This window comes from Andrena cerasifolii, chromosome 3 (assembly GCF_050908995.1).
Source record: "Andrena cerasifolii isolate SP2316 chromosome 3, iyAndCera1_principal, whole genome shotgun sequence".
In the NCBI taxonomy this organism is placed as follows: Eukaryota; Metazoa; Arthropoda; class Insecta; order Hymenoptera; family Andrenidae; genus Andrena; species Andrena cerasifolii.
The window spans coordinates 21,724,946-21,747,470 of record NC_135120.1 but is presented as its reverse complement, the minus strand read 5'-3'; the positions used below and the strand labels follow the sequence as shown (position 1 = coordinate 21,747,470).

Below are 22,525 nucleotides of genomic sequence, written 5' to 3'. Positions count from 1 at the left end.
CGCGGTAGTTAGCCTCGAGATTCTTTGCTGTCTGAGTTAGGTCTGCATCCGCGTCCCACCCCCTTCAGGTGAGAAAGGGGATGATTCTCGCGTACTTGGAACATTGACAGAATTGTTGTTCTTGCCGGTTTCTTCCAAGACCAGTATATTCGAAAGTAATTTGTAAAATACACTTACCTTGAGAATATTTCCCAGAGTCTCCGTTGTTTAACGTAACGCGAACAATGAAACTATTTTCGCGAAGTCGATACTTTCGTACCTGTGACACGAACTCCCATAAGAAGTTAGGTCTATCTATCGCTTACCTCGTCTATGACAATCATACAAAAAGGTCACGTTCGAAGGAATATATCTGGATCGCTCGCATCTTCCGTCAGTTTTCTAGAAATCATCAAAAGGATCTTCTTGAAGGGTGCTCGTGAATGAATATCACATACGTCTCCATCGTTTATTAAAGCAAAACTTTATTATAGCAATAGTGAACAATGGATAACTATCAAAGATTTTTAACATGTTTTTTTTTCTTGTTTTGATAAAAATAGCGATTGGATGTTTAGGTTTAGGTATTAGGTGAATAATCTAAAGGGTATCTTACCGTACGAAGTTGTTCGAACTAAAAGAATTCGTGTCCTACGGTCGTTTGTTCGACGATGATAATCGCGCTTACGCGTCAGACGTGTGAGTCTCACATTGACAGAACAAGTGCACCGTGAATCCATGGAAAAAGTAGTACATACGTGCCGAAGCAATTCGACTCGACGTGTGCCCATGTTGATCGACCTATTAAAAGGTCCGCGTGACGCGCTAACGAATCCGATAAATCCTGATTATCGTCGACGGAGTTCAAAAACAGACAGCGCAAACTCGTTGCGTAAAGAATCGACGCGTGAAATTTCAGTTAGTCCGGCAACAAACGTTCATTTTATTATCCATATGTCTCACTGCGATATACGCTAAATAAATTGGTTATTCAAAGTACATTTTCTTCGTCGTAGAATTGAAGGATGGAACAGAATCTTGGATTCACAGTGTGCTTTCATCCGACCCTAATTTCTACCCTTGATGATCGCTGCAGTCGAGAGGGACGAGCGCAACAGAAATAAAAACGAAGACGGGGAAAAAAGTACAAAGGGGCGGAAAAGAAAAAGGGGTGGAATGGATCTCGAGGACAATGACGACAGTGATAATAACGGTGATAATGAGAAATGAATTCCGTGGATACGAAACGATTAATCTCACGCGGGACACTCTCACTCTTATTCTCTCTCAATCTCTCTCTCTCTCGCTCCCTCTCTCTCTCTCTCAATCTCTCTCTCTCTCTCTCTCTCTCTTTCTCTCGGAATTTCTCTGTCACGGTCTGTGGGGATTGTCATCGAAACGATATTAAAAGGGAAACGACGCACGAAGACAAACGGCGGCGCCGAAGAAGTAGAAGAAGCGCGTGAAATTAAAACGAAAGTACCCTGGAACATCCACTATCCGAATTAATAGAGACACATGCTTATTCAGTTACGGAAGATGAAACGCATCTTGCGCCACGAATCATCAAACACAAACTCTTTCTCCAATGCAGGTATCTTTAATATCGATTACAACTTTCCGATTCCATACGTTCGTGTTAAGTTTACAGCATTCACCACCGCTTTCCAAATTTTCTCAGCTATTACCTGGTCTTTACAATTTACACTACACAATGTTCCTCCGACGGCAGTGTAACATATGAACACGCACACAAACGATTTCGCAACAAATTCTCATGGTCAGAGTGAGCTTCGATTGTTACAAGGATGTTCGGATAAAGACACACTCCGCTCTGATAAATTGGAGCGCTCCGGCAAGAATGATTCGAATAATGGAGACTCCAGCGCACCTCCGCGCATGGACAAGCGTGGCCGTGTCGGCATTTCTCTTACAAAAGGTGACAGAGGGTTATACAAGAAGCACGTAAAAATTCGGTTACGGTGGAATCAGCCCGGCCGCCCCCACCCCCCCCCACCCCCTCCCTAGCCCGCGTTTCCCCAAGAAAATAAAAACCGATCTCGTACAGGAAACTCTAGAGAAACTAAGACAGTCGTTCGGCTAGTCCTAATGATATATTCGAATTAGTCGTTATCGGCTATCCTACCTTGTATTCTCCTCCTCGTATCCGTAGTAATAAGTCATCGTAGTTTAAGTGTTTTTATTTAGGGCATCTCTTTCTCGCCGGCTCCTCCCTCCTCATCCCCCTCTTATTACCTCGAGTTAACTGTCGTCGCAGAGACGTCTTATTTTCTCGTACAGCGTACACTAAATCGAGCTATAGACCTATCTCGCCGGCACGACCGTCGCAGTGGGAGCCGATCGACGGGAGTACGATGCGAACTCGATGGTCCCACGAGCCGTTTCGAAACGGCGCAGCGACCTCTCCTCGACCGACGGGCATTCAAAAGTCTCCCCAGAAAATCTTGTCGTCTCCTTCACGGCGACGTCTTCCGCCCATCCGCCCTCCCACCGCGCGCCCACCAACCACGATCGTGTCCGCGCAATATACAGTACTCCGATAATCTTACAAATAATATATCTAACATCGTTAGGTTCATCTTAGATTGCTTTCCGTGATCACGCCGACTCATTCTCGAGAGGCTGGACGTGCATTCGTCGAGGGCGCGAATCAGACACGCGGACAGACAGTACCATCGTCAGGATCAGAAGTCACTAGACGATTCCTGTTCGGGTCCGCAGGCTTTCCTCGTCGGCCGTCGACGCGTACACGAGAGACTCCTGGTCAAAGATCATAGGGCTCCTCTGTGCCTTTGCTCCGTATTATCTTTACAATAGATCGCCCCTCGCTCGTCCTCCCTTCTCCCTAATAACTTTCATCAGACGCACGAGAGAGACAGTTTACCGTTATTCTTTACGTATCGTTTCGCCGCGACGCACGCTCTCATTCTCCCATCGTCACTCGCTGCCTAAACACCGTCCCGGAACTCGCTCGTCGCGCCGATTGCTCCGGAATAACCTCTCGAACGGCGGCCGATCCGTTTCCACGGTCACGAGCCGTCCGTCACGCGGATCGTCGTCGACGGAGCATCGCACGTCGGAACCGTCGCGGGATAGTTCACCGACGAATGGGAAGAAGGCAAGCCCCGTAACCGAGAGCGCGCGCTCCCGTCTCGTCTCCATACGATTCGAAAATTAAGTCTTAACCCTTACCACGTAATACTATTCAATACTTGTTGAAGCTCATAATAAGTACATATTTTGAGGATTAAGTTACCGATTATTGTGTTAACCTTACGCACCTACGGTCTCTCTTTTATCTTATATAAGTACAGGGGGCTTTGGAGCTGTGGGTGCAAACTGTGTTCAGCGACGAAGCTCATGAAAAGAAGCGAAGAAGCCTTGGTGAACATAAATTCAGGAATTAACCGTTTCAAGATCTTTTCAAAGAGTCGTTCCACGATCGAGGTGCCAATTTCCTGCGTTGTGTGCTAGTAGATTCTAAACTGACACGGGAACCGAAGCAAAGTCAAAGAGGAAGTGCAAGTAGAGGAATTGAATCCGAATGAATATTCACTAGATACACATTTTAAAGCCACTCACTAGTACTTGGCCGAAGAACCACTGTTTGGCAACTAACAAAACTGCAAACTTTAATAATTCTTCCCTCTTCTTCATGAACTCTGCGAACCACTTAACATTGCGCCTACAGTTCCAGAAACCCTGCGTATCTCTTCATTCTTCCCCTCTTCATTGTCCAACACGCACTCTGCCTCTCGTGCTCTCTCACACACTCTTTCTCTTACTATCTGACAGTGTACCTTTGTATGCCGTCGACGGGAATAGATACAGAACAGAAAATCGTCGTGCACGGCGTTCCAAACCTCTGTACAAGAATAACGAACGGTTCGCGGCCGCGCGCGCGTCGATTCTGACCCCAAGAAGCTATTGGTGGTGTTGAAGAGGGAATCGCCGAAGTGTGGCGGAAAGAGAAAGCTGATGGGCGCGCGTCGCGAACGTCTCAACAATACGAACGTTTATGTACAAACTTAGGGGCAAGAGCGAAACTGCCGCACCGATGCACGCGGCGTTGCTCTACTCTCATCTTTCCCTCGTTCATGATTTCTGGGTTCTGCTTCGCGTGACCTTCGCCCCAGGTGGAACTTGCAAGGAGACGGAGCCACGGGAAGCCTTGCGTGAAGATTTCAAGGAAACTTTGCGAGAAAATTCGCAACAGAAATATATGCGAGATATGGTTGGTTGTATTGAGCAAGCACTCAGTAGTTTGCGAGATATTTGGCAGTGCATACTGAGTTTCAGTTTTGTTTCGAATAGGGAGATAGCTCGTTGTCTAACGTCGAAGATATGGAGTTTGATAATCCACGTTCTGAATCCCACTGCGGCACGTTTCTTTCCCGTACACTGTGTTTGCATTTCAGAAGCAAATGTGGCATAATTTTCCGCTAATTTTCTTCTCGGTGTTGCAAATAATTGTATTTTCCAATTCTATGCAGCAAATGATGCAGCGGTATTCGTAGTGTCTGTTATAAAAGCGAATCTACTGACGACCACGCGGATTCAGTAGTACGACTCCTCTTTAGTCAGACAAACGTGTCTACGAGCGACAACGTTGAATTTATCGACCGGTTGCCTTCGTTGTTCCATTAACAGGGTCCAAGAAGAAGTTCTCGGTTCTGCATTCGCCCACAAAGTTTCATCGAAATCGAGAGCAGAACACTTCGCGTGGTTTTCCTGTCAAATCCAGACGTTGACGCAGTAAAGGTCCCGCGGCCGCCCTTCCCTCTATCATTTTATATAGTCTACTCGTATGTATACTAATTGAATGGCGAACTGGGTCCTCAGGAAACAGCGACCGTTCCACGGATTGTTCGATACAGCACCGGTAAGCATCCATCTCCGTTGGTAGAAGCTGTCGCGATCGCCGAAGTGGCCGGGCCCCCTCAGCGACGCGCGTTCTACGTTAAAAATAGAGTAAACTAATCGCTACGTGTACGATACGTTCTAAAAAAGACTAAACGATTAAAATATCGGGGGGAAAGTAACCGAAATGGGACTGAACAAAAGAACGGGGTGAAGAAAACTCGCGGAGAGCAGGGAACGCTATATTCCTCGCGTCTACGGTTGCGTCGTTGCGGAGAGAATTTTTATAAAAATACCATACGCTATCGCGATCCTATGTACACACGCGCAGACCTTCGCGGAAGAGAAACGATTCGTTCCACGGTTCGACCGAGCACGGGAAATACGCTAACACGCGTTCGCGTTGACGCGGAAACTCATAGAAACATCGGAACGAGACCGAGCGGTCTACGGGAATCCGATCGAACGAAACAAGAGGCAACTCATGATTCGCCCACGTTCTTCCCTTCGCCCAAGCTGTGCCCTAACCACATAGGGGACGTATCCTGTGTCGCTAGAGCGATTCGACGATCGTGGATCTCACAACGCCCAGTTCACTCGTCATTCACGTCGGGTTGCTGCATAATTCCCTCGACCCGGTTGAAAACATATCGCGCGAACGGGGGAGGGGAGATTTGTTCTATTCTAGGCTCGGTATATGCGAGAAAGTTCGCCCGCATGTTCGTTCCTGCTTGAATGTGTGGCGCGCGCTACACGCGATTCTGCGTCTATCGCGCAATTTTCGGGGAGCATAAAGTAGGTTTAAGGGATTACAGGCCTTACCGATTTCCAGCACGCGTCGAGAAACGCACCTGCGTAGCACCTTCGGAGTTGTTGAGGATGTGGTAGTGATAATACTTGTACGGTTCACTGTGTCCCCGTACGTAACGATGACGTTTCGTGAATGGGGGCTTTGTCGTGACGGTAAATGCTGGAACGTCTTCAAAGAAATCGCGCATTTCTTCGCAAAGTTCTAGAGAGACCAGGGATCGATTGATTGAATAGCTCGATTGGAATTGACGGGCCAATTGGGTCACCTGGATGTTCGATAATTTCCTTAGAAACATTTTTAGAAACTGGACGTAAAGGTACAAGGAAAATTATACTTCTGAACATGATAAAGAAAGAAACCGAACAGATTGCTATATCGAGATTCCTATAAGTTTCGGTCTCGAAGTAGTTGACAGACTGAACATAGAATCACAAAAGAGACACCACTTCTAAATATTACAAAAACTGTAGTTTGAATATAAATCTTTATCCAGTGACTGATTCGCCAATCGAGCTGCCGTCACAATCCACAAATCCTTTCTCCCTAATCAAAACTTTTCAAACGTCTACAGGTTGCAACAGTAAGAGAACTAAGGAACACCCTGAAACTTAATGACACTCCCAGATACTATTATCACCTGGAAGACGTTCCAACGGCACAGCCACGAAAGTTTCGCGACATTATTAACCTACGATTAAGGAACAGAAGCATCGACCGATGTGTCTACGTACTAATAAAACCGAGACAGGGAAAAAGCTAATCGAGACACAGCGGAGTCGGTGATCGAAAACGAACGTCCGTCGAGTCGCGACGAATAGGGGACCGTGCGAGCCGAGGACAGACGGCGGTGTGCATCGCGAAACCAGGCAACCTGATATGAAAAATCTAGCAAGCTAATTGTAAGTCGCAAGGGTCGCGCGACCACGTAGCCGATAATAATCTCATGTGTAACCTGCGTGACGTCCGAGAGCTGCGCGTTCTCTCTGCTGACCTGTTCCATTCTCCCAATCCACACGCGCACACACGATGTTTCCCAGCTACAAGTCGTTTTCTGGCCGGCTAAAAGCCACAGGTGAAGCTCGACCATACACGTATTCCCTCTCTCCGCTTCGCTATCCGCTCCTGTAGCCACGGTGCTCGACAGAGAGCGGCCGGTCGAGCGCGTTCGCTCGAGAGCCACGGCTCGTCGCTCGTATCACAGATCTGAGGAAACAGGGGGATCGATTTTCCGGTTTCTAATGGCGTTGCTTCGCGGACGGACGCCCTCGACGAATCGAGCCACGCTTCGACGCGCCGCCGAACAGCACGGTGACCACCTAACCCAGACCACGATCGTTCGTCGTCTCTCATCCATAGCTTGGTGTCTCGTTCGGGGAACAGGTCGAACCGCGAGCACCGGGGGAAACGATACTCTAGGAACCGAATCGCTGAGTCTTCTTGCAGTTGCCCGCCATGCCGAGTCGCGTCCACTCGCTCGACACCCATCGGCCGACGTTCTTCGTAGCGACGCCTCACCTCGCGTCGCGGGCGTCGCGTGTCTATTTACAGGAGGGGTGAAAAGCGTTCGTGGGTGTCTGGGGACCAGAAACGGAGCCGAGCCCTCCGGGGTCGATCGTGCGCGCACTGTCACGCCGGCTGGAGCACGTTGATAACGGAACTGACAGTCGTCCGATGGCGATTACGCGGTCAACACTGCGCGTCGGCCTCGTTGCACCGATCGAACCTTCGGTGTCTAGGGCGACGCGCCATGTTCCGGCTCGTCAGCACGAGTGGGATGGAGGGTTCGTACGAAAGAACGGCTCGAAGGAGTGGATCAATCGGGGCGAAGCCCGTTTTTGACCTAGACAGAACGTCGCTGCGATCGAGGTGCTTCCTCCCCGTCCCGAGCGTTCGGTTTGCCGAATTTCTCGGTGGTGGACGCGTCTCACGTATCGATCTCACTCGGTGGAAAACCCGTCGGCAGTAAGAATGACAAAGGCAGTGGTGTAACCGGTCAGAAGGAGAGTGAGGCTCGTCCAACTGATCGTGGATGGACCGCGATTCTTCGGCAGGACGCTTGTTCGTGGCACTGTGTCTGGGTCTCGGCTCGACGAGGGCTCCAACGATCGGTTCCATCAGACCAGGGGGGTGCCGTACACCTCGTTCGTGTGCAGGTTCTGATTGCTGTCGTTCTGCCTCGAGGCGCATTGCTGCAACAGAGCAAACGCACGGGGATCCTCAAGCAGGCGATCGATCGCTCCCACGCTCACGAAATCCCTTCCCCGGGGGGTGTGTTACGAATTTAAAAATGTAGGATTGGGGAACATGTCTCATCCTCCGGGACAGAGAAAATACGTGAATAAATGAATACTGATGGACGCTAGTGTGTTAATGGAGAACGTCCGCGATTTAAGTTTCCCACGCGCATTACGCGGTGAGAGAAGAAATCTAGCGAGATATCCTAGGGCCACTCGGAGTGGTGTGTAAAACTGTACACTTGAGGATGAAGATCGTTTAGTTTTTGACACAATCCTTTTCGGTATACATGATATCGTTACAAAGCTGGCGCGATACTTAAAGATAAATATAATCCGTATTGATAGAGAATATCGATTTAAGACGATTGTACTCTTGCGTGGTAATCGGTAAACATTGGCTCACCGCTTGCTTCCTCTCCCAGCTCTTCATGGCGGACTTGTATTTCTCGAATTCGTGGCACCAGTCCGAGTATATCTTCTGATAATCGTTGGACTTTGCGGGGGCGGAACATCTGTGCGCGTCCACGGTGATGTTGTACGAACAGAGAAGGGAGCCACCGAGCCAGCAGTCGTATCTTCCGGCGTCTTGCTCGTTCACACCAACGATCACGAGCCCCTTCTCGGACGTCTCGATGAACTTGTCCCCTCCGGCGCCGTACTTGTACGCTATCTGGTACCTGCCCTTCTCCTTGCTGTAGTGGTACCACTTGACTTCCTGGTTCGCCAGCACCTCTGGCATCTTCACGAAGCAGCCCAAATGCACCGACTGGCCCCAAGTGACCACCAGCTTCCGCTTACCCACGCTGCTGTCGCACACGTCCGCTGTACTGTTCGACACGTCTTGAAGAAGTCTGCAAAAACCAACGCATTCGCATTGCAGACATGTATTCCTATACATGTATGTTTTATTAAACAGTTTCGAGGAATATGTTTTCCGGGCGACCCACTTATGCAGAATCGTATATAGACTTGCTCGATCTTTGTGTAAATCAAATTTAATATATGAGATCGGTAAAGGATAAGCGACTTATAGGTTTCTAGTTAAAAATGACCGAACGTATGCTGCTTGGAGGACTCCAAAGGGATTGCGAAGACTCCCGAATCTTTCAAATTACTCTAAAAACTATATACTAATTTTCTCACTTCGTCAACATTGAAAGGAAATGTTAAAATGGTATTAACCCTCCACCGAGTTACTAATCCCAGTTTGCAATCAATTAGCACTCACCCAGGTTCATAAGGCTTGCACATGTTGGTGTCCTTGTCCCAGCCGCAGTAGGGATCGTGGACGCAGCGCAGACAGTTGTCATACCTGCGCGTGCACATCACCAGGTCGATCTGCTTTATTCGATGATCAGACGCGACGTAAAGGGCCTTGTGCTCCTTCGAGATTTCCATCGCCTGGATCGGCTCGCCTGGCGTCACGTCAAAAACGTCCAGCAAGATAGACTGCGACTCCTCACTGTTGTCTATCCATTGAACTACTTTGTGTACACGTCCGTCGCCTGTAACACGAAGGGTGGATGCTATAGCAAACTGGCGCTGCCAACAGCTGACGAGCACTGTTAAGCCGTCAAATTTACATTGATCAGATAACTTTCACGTCGCGCGAGATATTCCTCCTGAATTTCATAGCAGGATGAAAACTCCACAAGAGAGTATAGGCAACAAATGAACCATTTTTATAGAAAAATAATTCTTAAACTCTCGGTCAATAATTAGGGCCACTTTGTAGTACGTTTACTAAACGTTGAAATATCTTTTACACTATTTAGTAGCTCGACGTTGCGATTAAAGAAGAAAGGCAAATACTCGAATGTCTACCCCATCTTGTAACATTTGAAATAAATCGTGTGCTTACTAGAGCCGGCATAGTAGACCGTGTAATCCAAGTCGAGGCCAACGAAGTCGATGCGCAGCTTGTCCACGACCAGCCGTGTGAACATCACGTCGCGTTTGTAGAACACGGGCTTCTCGTTCTCGTGCGATATCGCAGAGTCCATCAGAGGGTGGGACCGAATGAAGTTGAGGACGGTGTCTGGGAAAGTCTCTGTATCGTTCACGCACTGGCCAGGCCGTGGTTCAGGAACTTTGTTGGAGAGCACCGGAAGCCAGGCGCTGCTGCTCGTCGCTTGCTCTTTGAATTTCCCACGGAACGCCTCTTGAATCGCGTCGATGTGGAACGAGCAGATCGCTGAGCCCATCAGTCCGTTCGTCGAGGTGGTGAAGGTGCCGTAGAAGTGGGTGTCGTCGCCAGGCACCTTGTAGATGCTCTCTGAACAAAATGTACATTCAAGAATGGTCACTTCGCGTGATATTATAAAAGACGCCTCGCATCTAGTAACAATGTGCTTTTGATTCAATTTGGAGATTTGCTTGTATCTTTTATAAATAAAGAGAATTGTGCGCGTAGTATATCGTCTGGTTTGTTATTTATTCATAAAGGTTTCGATGATGTAATCGATTGCTTGGATATATTTTTGTTGCTTACGTATTTCGTTGAAGTAGAAGGGGAATTCGCCAGGTATCGAGCAGTTTAATCTAGCTTTCAAGTATGTCGACCAATTTTGCGACAGAATATTCTTGCCCCCGGTGTCCCTTTTGCAAACTCTTGCCACACGGGAGTACACGCTTTTGCCGCAGTTTATGTATTCCACCGCGGTCTCGCGGAAGAAGAAGAACACGTGGCCGCCGATGTCATAGGATCCCACGAAATTGGGTTCTGTAAACAGATAAAAGAGAACATTCGTGTGTCCCGTAATTCCTAGCGAACATAGTGCCGCGTGAAATTCCAGATTCCCGTCGGACGCTTTCATTGGAAACGAAAAATCTATACAATTTCTAAAAGTGGAAGTTTCATTTGGCTTCGACTTGTTCTCAATGATACACTGACCCCGTTCTTCAAGTTTAGCAGAAAACGAGTCAGAATCCGTGGATCGAGAGCAGTGGCAATTTCGATGGAAACTAGCGTGGTAAGACACTTCGTTAATCAAATTCCACGCGCAGATTTCCGTCGAGCGATTTACTCTTTAAACACAATCACGCAAATTAAGATGCAAATCCTTCCCCGTGCTCCGCTCTGTTTTAACCCCCTTTAAAGTCAACATGTGGAAGGAAGTAGGCAAACGTATTCCCTGAATTGGCTTAAAATATGGAGAAAAGAGATCAGCTGTCAAGTTACCTCGGTAATTATTTCGCCTCATCATTTTGATTTTCGAGCACGACTTACATTTGAGGCATTGAGAGCAAAAACGGACTAACCCACATAGAAAAAAAATTAATTGTTCCTACTTTATATGTTTATAGAGCTTATTGAAGTACATTATTGCTACTAATTCAATTTCGCAAAATATGTGGGTTATTTCATTTCTGCTCTCAATGCCTCATTTATCTCTAGAAATCAAAACAAAACTCCTAATCATAGTATCGATTCCCAGAATTCTACATAACACCATCAAAGTCGCACATCAAACATCAAGTAGCAAAAAAATATATAAAAAAATTTTATGTTAGACGATTTTACTAAAAATGCATTAAAAACTAAGAAATAATTTTTTTCTTGTACTACAATTTCGATGGTGATATGCCACTTTAAATAAAACCATACAAATTGTGATTATCCTTTTTTTTACAATTGATTTGAACAATTCTACAGGATAATCACAGAGTTAGTATGATTTTATTTAAAGTCATATATCACCATCGAAATTGTAGCACAGAAAAATAATTATTTGTTAGTTTCTAGTGCATTTTTAGTAAAAACGTTTAACATAAAATTGTTTGTTATATATATTTTTATTTTCTACTTTTTATAGTGTTTGTGAATTGTTTCATATTTCTTTCATTGCTTATTTTTTTTATTCTCATATTTGACTTTGTTTTTCACAAAAATTTGTATTGCCATCACACCCACGTACACATAAAAAGTTTCAAGACAATTGGACCGATGGAAGTGGGTGGAAAATTGAGTTTGCCAAATTTGAACCATACACCAAAGAAACAAACACCAAACACAAAACATACAGAGTATCGAAGCATCGTAAAATCATTTAATAAATACAATCGCCCCAATTTTACGGTACAATTCCAATCGCACTCTCCACGTGTCCAAAGCACATTATCACATCCTTCTTCCTGTTTCTAATTACCGTTCCACCGACGAAGCGCCTTCGCCCAGCAAGGCGCATCGAGGCGCAACAGACGGAAATCAAGCTTTTGTTCCGCGCTGCGATCGCAACGCGAGAAACAGCAAGGCCACCGTTGATTTTACATTATGCGGCGGTCGCGGAGAAGGGGCCGCAATCTCTTTCACAGTTCACCGATTAAATCGATTGTCTGACGCTCCGCCGCTGGAAGTTTGATATATTGAGGGCGCGACGGCGAACGAGCGGGGTGAGAGGAGAAAACGATGGGAAGGAGGGAGAGAGGGCCGCGGGACAGACGTGGGTGGTGGAGCGGGGACGGGCACAGGAAAAGGAAATGTCTGGACTCGAGTGGAACACGAGGCGACCGACGAGTTTTGATTGGGCGCCTCTCGTCGACGCGGAACGGTATTGCAGAGAGGAAAACGTTCTCGCGGTACTCTCGATTTCGCTCGGCGTGCGCGCGAGAGGAATAATGAAATCACCCTTGGGGCTAGTTTCATAAAGTTTACAAGTTGCGCGCGGCGGCGGCCGTCTAGGCTAGCTTGTCGCGCGTACAAATACGGAAATTCTATTTTCCGCGGGTCCCCCGTGCCCGGCCGCGATAGCGCGACACCGCGCTAATAAATACGCCAAATTACTCCCGACCGGTTTAATATTCGCTCCCGAACTTCCACGTGACGTCTCCGCGGGATCGCTAAATTGATCGTGTCAATCTTTTCCAGCACCCTCGTAGCTCCCCGTGTCGCAAAGTTTTTGAGAGACTTTGTACGCTTTGGTAAACCCCTAGCAGAGAGAGAGAGAGAGAGAGATGCTAACTGGGGGTGATTAGTATCGCGCAGATTTGATTAGACCTGTCGTCTGGCCTTTGCTTCGGGTATTACTTGTGTCTGGGTGACTGGAAATACTGAAGGAATTAATAAGAGAAATTTAATAACACGTGATATTGCCGGACAATGAAATTAGGAAGGTAACTCGGCAAGCGAAACAAGGTGTTGATCTATCTGGAGATCTTTTAGATTCTTTTTAAACGCTTGCGTTTGATGCTCATTTCTTGGCGAGCAAAACGAGTGTACACAGTTGAGATAGTGTCAAGAATATAAGGAAAAAGTAGTGAATAAACAATGAGAAACAATGGGGTTTCAACGTTCATTTCAATATTTAAACGGTCTGTTATATTAATAACTTAATCCGAAGTGTAACGTATGAGACACCCACGGCGTGCAGTATTCATCTGTGTCTGCCTACATACGGACCTTTTCTACTTCCTCGCTCGTAGCGCACAGTTCACGTAGAGAGCCGAAATAGAAACGTTTCTTCCACTTTTCCCGTGCTATTTTTCTATTACGAATATGGCGTAACCTACATACGCATTTAACTACTTTTCAGATGCATTATTTCCCAAAAATATGCCACCTACGAGAAACCATTATTCTACGATCTCGGAGCGCCATCCTCAGATAAATCACAGCGTCCATTTAAGCTATCCTTTCGAGCAATAACCCAGGGAAATCTTCGGTTTCCCCGTGTCGCTCGAGTCAATGAATCCTGACGAAGCAAGCTCGCAGAAAGCTGGAACATCGAGGCGCCTCGCGGAAGGAAAACAAATGAACGAGGAACGCCTGAGCGTCATTTGACACGCGCAAGGATCCGTGAAAGTGGCCGGTCGTCAGTCGGTTATTCAGAGCTTGTTAAGCTCCATCCACCAGTCGCTCTTTTTCCCCCGTCTTGCCGCCGTGCTCCTCCTCGTGATCCTTTATCTCCCTCCAGCGCCGCAAATCGCATCGATCTTCATTGTACATACTTTGCTCGGGAACGCTGCTCCAGAAAGAGAGCCAGCGACCGGGAGGGGTGAACGGAATCGGATAGGAGGGTAGGAACAACCGGGAGAGTAAGAGCAGCACGTGAGACTATCCGTCTCTTCGGGGTCTCTCCTGCATTTAATCAACGCCTCTGTTAATAGACAAACTCGGCGCGGGGAATGGCTCTTGATGGTAACGTCCCGACCCCGTAAACGGGCTGGCGGAGCAGCGAAGGGGTGAAAGGGCACCGCCTTCAAATTAAACGACGAAACAAACGGCTAATCATGCATCCCATGGGATGGGGTATGCATAGAGAGCGAGGGCCATGGGCAAAGTTGGAAAGATACAAAGTGGGGTCGGCGTTGTTCTCCTTCACCTCGGCTTTACTCCTTTCGCTCTCGCTACCACCCTACTCCTGGCGAACAGAGTCCAAAGAGAGAAGTCGAACTCTGGTACACTTTGGAGGGTGCAAAATAGTAACACCCTGAGGAGCCCAAAGTGCTTCGGAGAGGATGATGAAAACTTTTAGTCTGAACTCGACGGGTCGGAAGTATTATGGAAACAAAATATGTCCTCATTCTTGGATTAGAATCAGGAGAATGGATTTACGATAAGTGCTCGAAATCTCCGGTACAGGTAAACGTAAGGGAGATGCGAGTCAGACGAGTATAGTCCCCTCTTATCCGACGAAAGGGAATGATAAAATATCATTTGATACATTTCATATGGCAGAATCAAAGTGAATTTGTCGCTTTTCCATACCGAATTCCTTCATTTACCGTAATCACCGGATGCACCACGCTTCAGAGCATCAGGAAATAATGAATCATAATCAGGACCACTCGCGATCCAAACAAACCAAACATCTCCCCCGTCGCGTTTCTGCCTGGTTACCGCATTCCACGATCCTACATCCAGAACACGTTCTAATCTACATTTTCCAATTTTCCCCTCTCAATGGAATTCCACGGAACGCTCGGTAACGAAAAATCGAGCGACTCGCAACGATCCCTCCCGCTGATCGAGACCCAGCTAAAACTGATTAAAGACCGGCTCACGGGGCGCAGGGCGATATATAAAAGGGCGTTTCTCCGCGAGAAACTTCGACTTCCTCGATCCTTTCCCGTTTCCGGGTGCCCGATACGGGCAGAGAGCATTTAGTCGGAGAAAATCGTGGCTGGGTGTTATTTTATTAGTCTGCGTTCTTGGGAACCAACACCCACTCCCAGTGGCCGACGCTACGCTACACAGACGCGTTACCCTTCGAACCGCCCTCTATCTTCCACCCCCGCGCCATCGTCCGCCTTCTTCACAGGGTTTTCCCGTGGAAACCCTCGACACGCTCAAAGACGGAACTGTCAGCCCCTCCGCCAGAGAAACAGCCGGCGCGCCGTGGTATCGGCTTTATACGCAACTATTTAAGCGGGGCACGTGTTTCTTGCAACGCTCGGGCTTCAAAGAATCTCGCCGTGAAACCAGGAGGCTTTTTTCGCCCTCGTCTCCCGCTGTTTCGCGTATTTCTTCGGGAAATCCGTATTCGGCTGCTAATGAAAATTTCTTTGTCGACGAGGCGCCACGGTAACGAGAACCTCTAAGGGCGTTCCAAGGTGTAGCTTGCTTTCGTCGGATTGATGAAGGGACTGTGATGGATTTCCTCGCTGATGGGAGAGTAATGGGAATTGCTGATGCTTCATTGGCGAATGTTATCGTGGAATAAAGGTTTTAAGGTTTGGTGACTGGTGGAAGTAGTTGGGGATTGGTTCGTTAGGCAGCAATCATAAACGTGGAGTGTCAGGGACTGTAAAGTCTGGAGACTTGGTCAGTTAAGTTACTAGGAGCTTCTGTCGGCATTCTAATAGGTGATTCTGAAGGATGTTAGACTTAAGCTTTTGAATAAATTTGTGTTGCTAAGTACCACAAGAAACCTGACTCGAATTCTTCTCTGTCTCATGCTCTCTATCTGGATCCCAGTAGAAGGTCTAACCAATGACATTCTGTGTTAAAAAAGGTCTGTGTTATATCCCCACTTACTCCTTCGTCGTCTCGATATCGATACCTTTAAATCAGCTAAATAGGCTGCGTGTAAGTATCAAATTCAGAGTGCCATTACGACGATTTCATCTCGTTGGACGTCGCATTCGTTGCTGTAAAAGTTCCTGGTTGGTGGGACACTAATTCAACGGATATTACCTCGTTCGAGACCCCGAAGAAGAAGAATAAGAAGAAGAAGAAGAAGAAATTACCAGGTAAAAGGGTACTCACTGTCCAGCCATTTGGAGTCGTACTTCAGCGTCCTCTTGAAGCTGAAGGCCTTGCGACCGGTGGTTAAATTGTAGAGATCCGTACGGAAGATTACGGTATCGGCTTTCGTGAATTCGGCGTTGGTGCCGGAATAAAGGGCTGGCAAGTCACCAGGATTGCCCTTTTCCACCCAGACCGCCGTCGAATTGTCCGCAGGGTCGTAAGGACACTTCGCTATGCCCATTCCCACGCCTGGGACGAACTCGTGACGGGGCAAGTGGGTCAGATTGCTCTGTGAGAGAACACAGGAATTTTGCAATGTGTAGAAAGAGATGCAGTTCACACGTGTTCATTACAGTATATCTAGTCGAATATAGCAGCGGTGCAATATCGAGTTTCCTTTTCCAATAGCGAAGCTTCAACTTTTTCAGCCATTTGTGTGAAACGAAAGTAAATTATGTATTTATAGTATTTATAGTAAGTACTTGTTGAAAGTAAATTGTGTAATTTATGCTCCGAAACAGTATTGACACTAGAAATGTAAACAAGTTAATTTAATGTGGGAGAAGTTAAAAGTGGATTTCAAGCATAGCTAATTGCACAAATTTCGCTCGTTACTTTGGGAACAGCGTGTAGAAGAGGAACGGCGCGTGTTCACAGCGGAAATTTTTGGGCTAGAGCGACGCGTTCCGACGCGAAAGCTGCGCGTTACTGTACTGAACTCTATTACACGCACGGGAGTCGTAATCTTCGACAAAGCGGGACCAATATATCCTTTGACTTCATTACACGGGTACTTGAACCCGCGATTCATTTACCTCGTTGCATAATTCCAAGGCCTAGGTAGCTTTGCGTTGGCGACAGATTCGTCGGAGGAAAGAATTGCTACCTTAACGAGAAAATGCAACACTACAGTCGACGTATAAATTGCAATAATTGAATTCTCGTCAAAATTAATACTAATTAACCCTTCGTTGTTTCTCGATCAACTTTGACATACCTGGGTGGCTCACACCCAGAGCAATTTTTGAACAACTGCCATTATCATCTAAAGAATCCAATCGTCATAAAAAAAATCATGGATCAGTTTTAAGGTCTCTAGAATATATGCCAATAGTTTTTTGTATTGAAATTTAATCACAGTTTTTGTAAAAAAATTCTAGATTACCACATGTCGAGAGAAAACGAAGAAAATCTTTAAATCGTTGTAACTTTTACAAATTTCAATATTAGAAGCTAAAAATCTACAGAGTTGTTGCTCGGACATCATATTTTGAGAGAAAAAACAGTTTGTACCTCAGCTTGGGAGAAAAGGTATTCATTTTGCATATAGAAGGTACAGAGCGTCAAAATCAGCTTATGGGTGGCTCACACCCAGAGTGTCAACGAAGGGTTAATACATTTCTATCTCGCCATGTTGAATGTGAAGGTTTTAAGAATATCTGACGTACTTTGAAAGAAATTGTATAATCAAGATGTAAAGAATCAACAAATCCTAATGAGTCATGAATAATTTAGTCACGAGTGGTGGCAATTGAGAACCCACGAATACCCCGAGGTTTAATAAGCTCTATCTCTGCTGTTACCACTTCTCCGAACTTGACCCTATTTTTGCCGCGTTTGAAAGCTTTCCATCCCTTCGTTTCAACGCTCAAACGTCCACGATTGACGCCCGCGACAGGCCAATCGGAATGAACAACAAATATACACAGATACTTACGTAGATCACCCAATCCTTGGGCGAGTGAGCGTTCGTGCCGCACATGTAGAGCCGATTGCCGTCCCCCATTGGCTGGATCACCCTTATGTGATTCCGGCAGTCGAAGTGCTGCGGAAAGAGGGGAAGAAAATTGAATTTTCGACAGATACGTGGGAAGGAACGCGGGGGGTTGGCGGGCGGGCACAGAGGAGTTTGATGCGTGGACACGGATTTTTCAGGGAATTATATAGAACGAGGTCGTAGCAAAGGGTTGCGCCGTGATCGATCACATCGCTCGCGTATTTCGCGCGCGAATCGCCGCGCGGGGAAAGTAAATTGGTTTGGTCGTCACGTAGGGAATATTTGCGTGGACCTTACACCTCGACAGGCTGCGCGCGACGAATACGAATGAAGCTGTGATAAGCGACGATCTACGAGGAAACGAAATCGTCGGCTATGGTATATACGTCTCTTTGCACCTTCAACTGTGAATGTCTGAGATATATTTTCCGATACCTTCGCCCGATGAGCAGGAATTTCATAAAAACCCTGTCAGTATTCTCGCGTGATGTTTCAGATTAATCGTCTGTGTAAAAGGAATAGGGTAAACCAACCAGTAATTGAGCGCATACCAGTGAATGACCATTAGGCAAAGAAATGTCAATTATGAATTTAAACAGTATTATATGTTTATAAGTGGTGTGTAGTTGCACTTTTAATATCCTATATTTTTAGTTACGCGTATTAAGCAAACATTAATAAGGACAATTCTTATTAAAAGTATGCGGTCATTTACTGGGCTTCTACACGTTTTGCATTTTATAATTTTTTTTTAAATTGCGATAAGAATAAGTAATAATTTTTATAGAAATTTCAAGAAAAATTAGTCTAAATGCAATTTCACCAGTTGTTTTGTTGTTGTTATACATAAATATATTCAAGTATTAATCTCAAAGGTCCATAGATTCAACTTTTCAGTCATTCACTAGTTAGTTTACCTTCGAAATGTACATAATTTGACAGTACTGAGTTGTCTAGCACACTGTCCAAGTTTCTGTCTACTTCTAGTAATATTTTAGTAGCGAAGCGAAGTAAGTATGGGATACTGTAACTGCAACAGCACTGTTATGTGCTGCAGAAGACTTATTTTCATAATTTAACCAAATAAGATGGATTGAGAAACTATGGAAATCAGTGATACGAAAGCGACCCACCTCAATATAAGAGCCGTTTATTTTGAAAGTGGCCTAAGTCCATTTGTCAATTTTTTATTGTTAACTGTAGTCACGTGTACAACTTGAAGTTAGTATTAAAAATTTATATACAAAAAATTGTTAAATATAAATGGACTTAGGTCAGTTTCAAATTAAACAGCTCATAAAGTACTGTTTCGATATGAATTTACGAGTACGTAAAAATATTGTTCACAGGCAAATGTGAGCTGTCATGAAACGAGCGACTCTATGAAATAAAGGAACATCAACGGGAGCGACGGATACTCCGCAAAACGAACGCACCGAACGAGAAAACATGTCGGTCGAAAGTTGTTTCCACTATTCCGTATCAGTAAAAGTTGCCGCCCGTTGACAGGTTTTAACAAATCTGTTCAATATCAAATTTCGTGGAAATGCATTCCGCAGTCATGGGATTGAAAACGCACGGTCCATTAAACGTGATCTCTCTCCTGCACCGCTTTTTCACCCATCTCTTTTCCCTTTCGATCCATTTGTTTTACATGTAAAAGGAAACGCCACGGAAGTAACAAAGGCATTGTGTTACCAGTGCCTTCAAATGAACTCGAATTACACTTGATTCACAAAGAAAGAAGAAACAATGCCGTGTGCAAGTCGCTGCGAGCTGCTGCTTTATATTAACAATATTGTAAACAGTTTCAGACAAACGTTTCTTCGTTTACCTTTAACCGTGCCTCTACTTTGCTTTCTATGACAAACCATAAAATGATTCCCTATCTCTTTGATTCAAACGATCACCCATTCTGACAGTCGAAGATCGTAGCCGTGTGTTCCCCTTTATTTGCGCGCTTTTAAAAGGGATACCTAATGAAATCGTTGCTTTACGATCCAATCCACGTACGAAACTTCAGCTTTTTCTCGCGCAGCCTTTCAACGCCTCGTTCTACATTTCCATAATTACGCCAGCACGCTTCTATTTCGGGCGACGTTAATTACATTAGCTCGGCATTAAAATCTCGTCGAAAAGCAATAGGAGCGGTGTGTTAAATACGATAATGAAATAAAAAGGTAGTTCACCTCTGATTTCCCTTTGGACACGCAGTTCGCCACGTTGCTGGGCTCCAGGTTCAGGGCGTCCCTCTGCAACAGAAAGCGGACGAAATGGTTAGTTCAACAGTGATAAGATTCATTCGAAGCAACGACAGGTCAAATACATTCTAGTTAAGTAAATCCCTTCACCTAAACATTCAGGTGCACACGTTTCTAGGTGTCCCATGGTCTATACCTTAATATACAAAGAAATTAATTCGATCACAGAATACCCTCTAGGGGTAAAGCAACCCCTAAGAAACAAACATCTCCGACATTCCTTATTCTCGAAGAGATTACCCCCAACTGTCCTCATTTCCTACCGAGCGTTCTCTTACAACGCACCAGCGAAACGTTCCCAATTATTCCCGCCGTTAATACGCTCGTCCTGGATGAAACGATTAAAGACGTACAACGCGGGAGATTGAATCCCGCTAGCTGTGCTGTCGCAGAAATATAGGACGATCATTAAGAACACAAACGTCAAACGAGCCTCGGGAACTCAATTACAACGCACACTCGGCGCAATATACTTTTAAACTTCGTTAGCCCCGTCCATTTTACGGTGCCTTCCCGGAGTGGAGGCGAGGAAAGGCGGGTCGATAAGAAATTCAACCGTCGCGAGATGTCGGCGGCGGAAAATGAATGTTCCTCCATTGGAACGGCCGTTGAATGACTCGACGTGGGAGCGTCGTTGCCCGCGTCGAAAGACGGAGAATTCTATTTCGACGCTGTAATTGCGAGTCTTTCGGCGGACGGAGGAGGGCCGGCAGGGAACTCGGGACCTGGACTCGCGGGACGTTCGTCTATTCGCGTTGTTTGACGTTCCTCCGGCGGTCCCTTCCATCGTTTCTTCGGCGACGAACGCTCGACAGCACGGCCGACCTTACACAGAGGCGCGAAGAGGTGCCACGAGTGCATGCTTCACGTTCTGCAAGCGCGAAGAAGAGGTCTCCGCGCTCTTGTGTCCATTGTGCGGGTCGCGACTCCGTCGCGGACGGAAGCTGCGCCGCTCGTTCAGCTTTCGGAACTCGAAAGCTGCTGCGAATGTGCCGCGAAATAAGGTCAACAGACGCAGAGCTACGGAATAGGGAGCTCGAGGATGTATCAAGTCCGCAGACGTGTCTTTGCTCGCGACTAGCAGTGCCTCTTTGACATCGGACTCTCGATTCGAGGACGGATTCGTCTCTCTTAATTTATAATTATGTTGCTTGAATACTTGTTTAATTACGTGGGATGCGTTCTCGACGAGAACGGCGGCTGGAACGTAAAATAAAGTGTGTTTGCTGACGACATCTAAATCTAACGTGAAGGCACCTGTGATCGATACTGCACCGAATGTAGACTAATTGTAAGTAATTCTATGTGCTTTCTGTGTACAGGCTTTACACGCTTGATCATTTACGTAACGCGGAAGCTGAAGGTGTGTGTGTGTATTCATGGCGTAAAGTGAGGAGAGAAACGGTGCACGAGTAATCTTCAGCTAGAAGAGATTTCTCCAGATTGCTAGCCACCATACCTATGTGTCTATAAGCGATCAAATAGATGTCGATAACGAGTGAGACCTGGATGAAATATGATGTGGGAAATTCGTGGCTGTCCAGACGTAGGTACATCTGAATCTATACCTATCAACCTGATTCCTTTGAAAGGTTCTATTATCGATAGAACTTCTGAATTTATTTGCAACGATGCAGAAGTTTGCTAACCATAGTAATACCACGACCAATAAGCAATTGTGAACATTATCGAGAAAATTTCACTTCCCAACAGAGGAAATTACAAAAAAGACCAACCAGATAATAATCTACCGTATACTTGACTATAAAAATAAAAATCCTTTCAGTTATCGATTTTTTTCTCAGACCTCGTGCAAGTAGCTTCCCCCAACGTAATTTCGAAAACCGGAAACCGCGGCCACGCGAGCCCAACGGCCATGCGTCTCGACGCCTCCGAAGGGCTGACTTCTCTCTGCCGCAGCCGTCGCCGTTTCGTGTGCCAGAGGTCGTGGACACGATCCGGAAAAGGAAGTGGTTCGTTTGCACGGTCAATCGTCCGAAACGCGTCGGCCTTAACGATCGATCTCCTGCGGACGTCGCGTGCCGCTCCCCGCCGGTGTCACGGCCAGAAACGGCGTCGATCCTCGAAATTGTCCTAGCCCAGGCCCGGATGGCCAGAGGGAGAAGCCCGAAACGACCCGAAACAGCACCCGGCGACAGTGATCTACGGCTAATAAATTAAACGAAAGAATCGCTGCTGCTTGTGTGCACGCGACCCGCGCCACCATATTCGTTATTCGACCGATGCGAAAGACAGCGACAGGGACACTTGAAGCGTTGAAATCGCCGACGATGAGTCAGTGCCCTTGGACAGTTTCGCAGCCCCCTCTTGCAATATTATACAGGGCCTGGAGGATTATTAAAATTGCAACGAGATAGAAGTCTCCTATAT

The 22,525-nt window shown here is 46.3% G+C and overlaps 1 protein-coding gene across 4 annotated transcripts in view; it reads right to left on the bottom strand.

The window, feature by feature from the left end:
- Nucleotides 1-442: 442 nt before the first annotated feature.
- Nucleotides 443-22,525, bottom strand: part of Sema2a (Semaphorin 2a) — a 475,650-nt gene continuing 453,567 nt past the window's right edge. For all 4 annotated transcript variants that reach the window (XM_076808047.1, XM_076808049.1, XM_076808048.1 and 1 more), the window contains 8 exons: nt 20,063-20,125; nt 17,814-17,921; nt 16,115-16,385; nt 10,400-10,630; nt 9,770-10,183; nt 9,137-9,413; nt 8,312-8,759; nt 443-7,860 (listed from right to left, as the gene is read on the bottom strand). In XM_076808047.1, the coding sequence (XP_076664162.1) occupies nt 7,786-7,860; nt 8,312-8,759; nt 9,137-9,413; nt 9,770-10,183; nt 10,400-10,630; nt 16,115-16,385; nt 17,814-17,921; nt 20,063-20,125 (1,887 nt within the window). In that variant the 3' untranslated portion in view covers nt 443-7,785. The remainder of the gene's footprint in view (nt 7,861-8,311; nt 8,760-9,136; nt 9,414-9,769; nt 10,184-10,399; nt 10,631-16,114; nt 16,386-17,813; nt 17,922-20,062; nt 20,126-22,525) is intronic.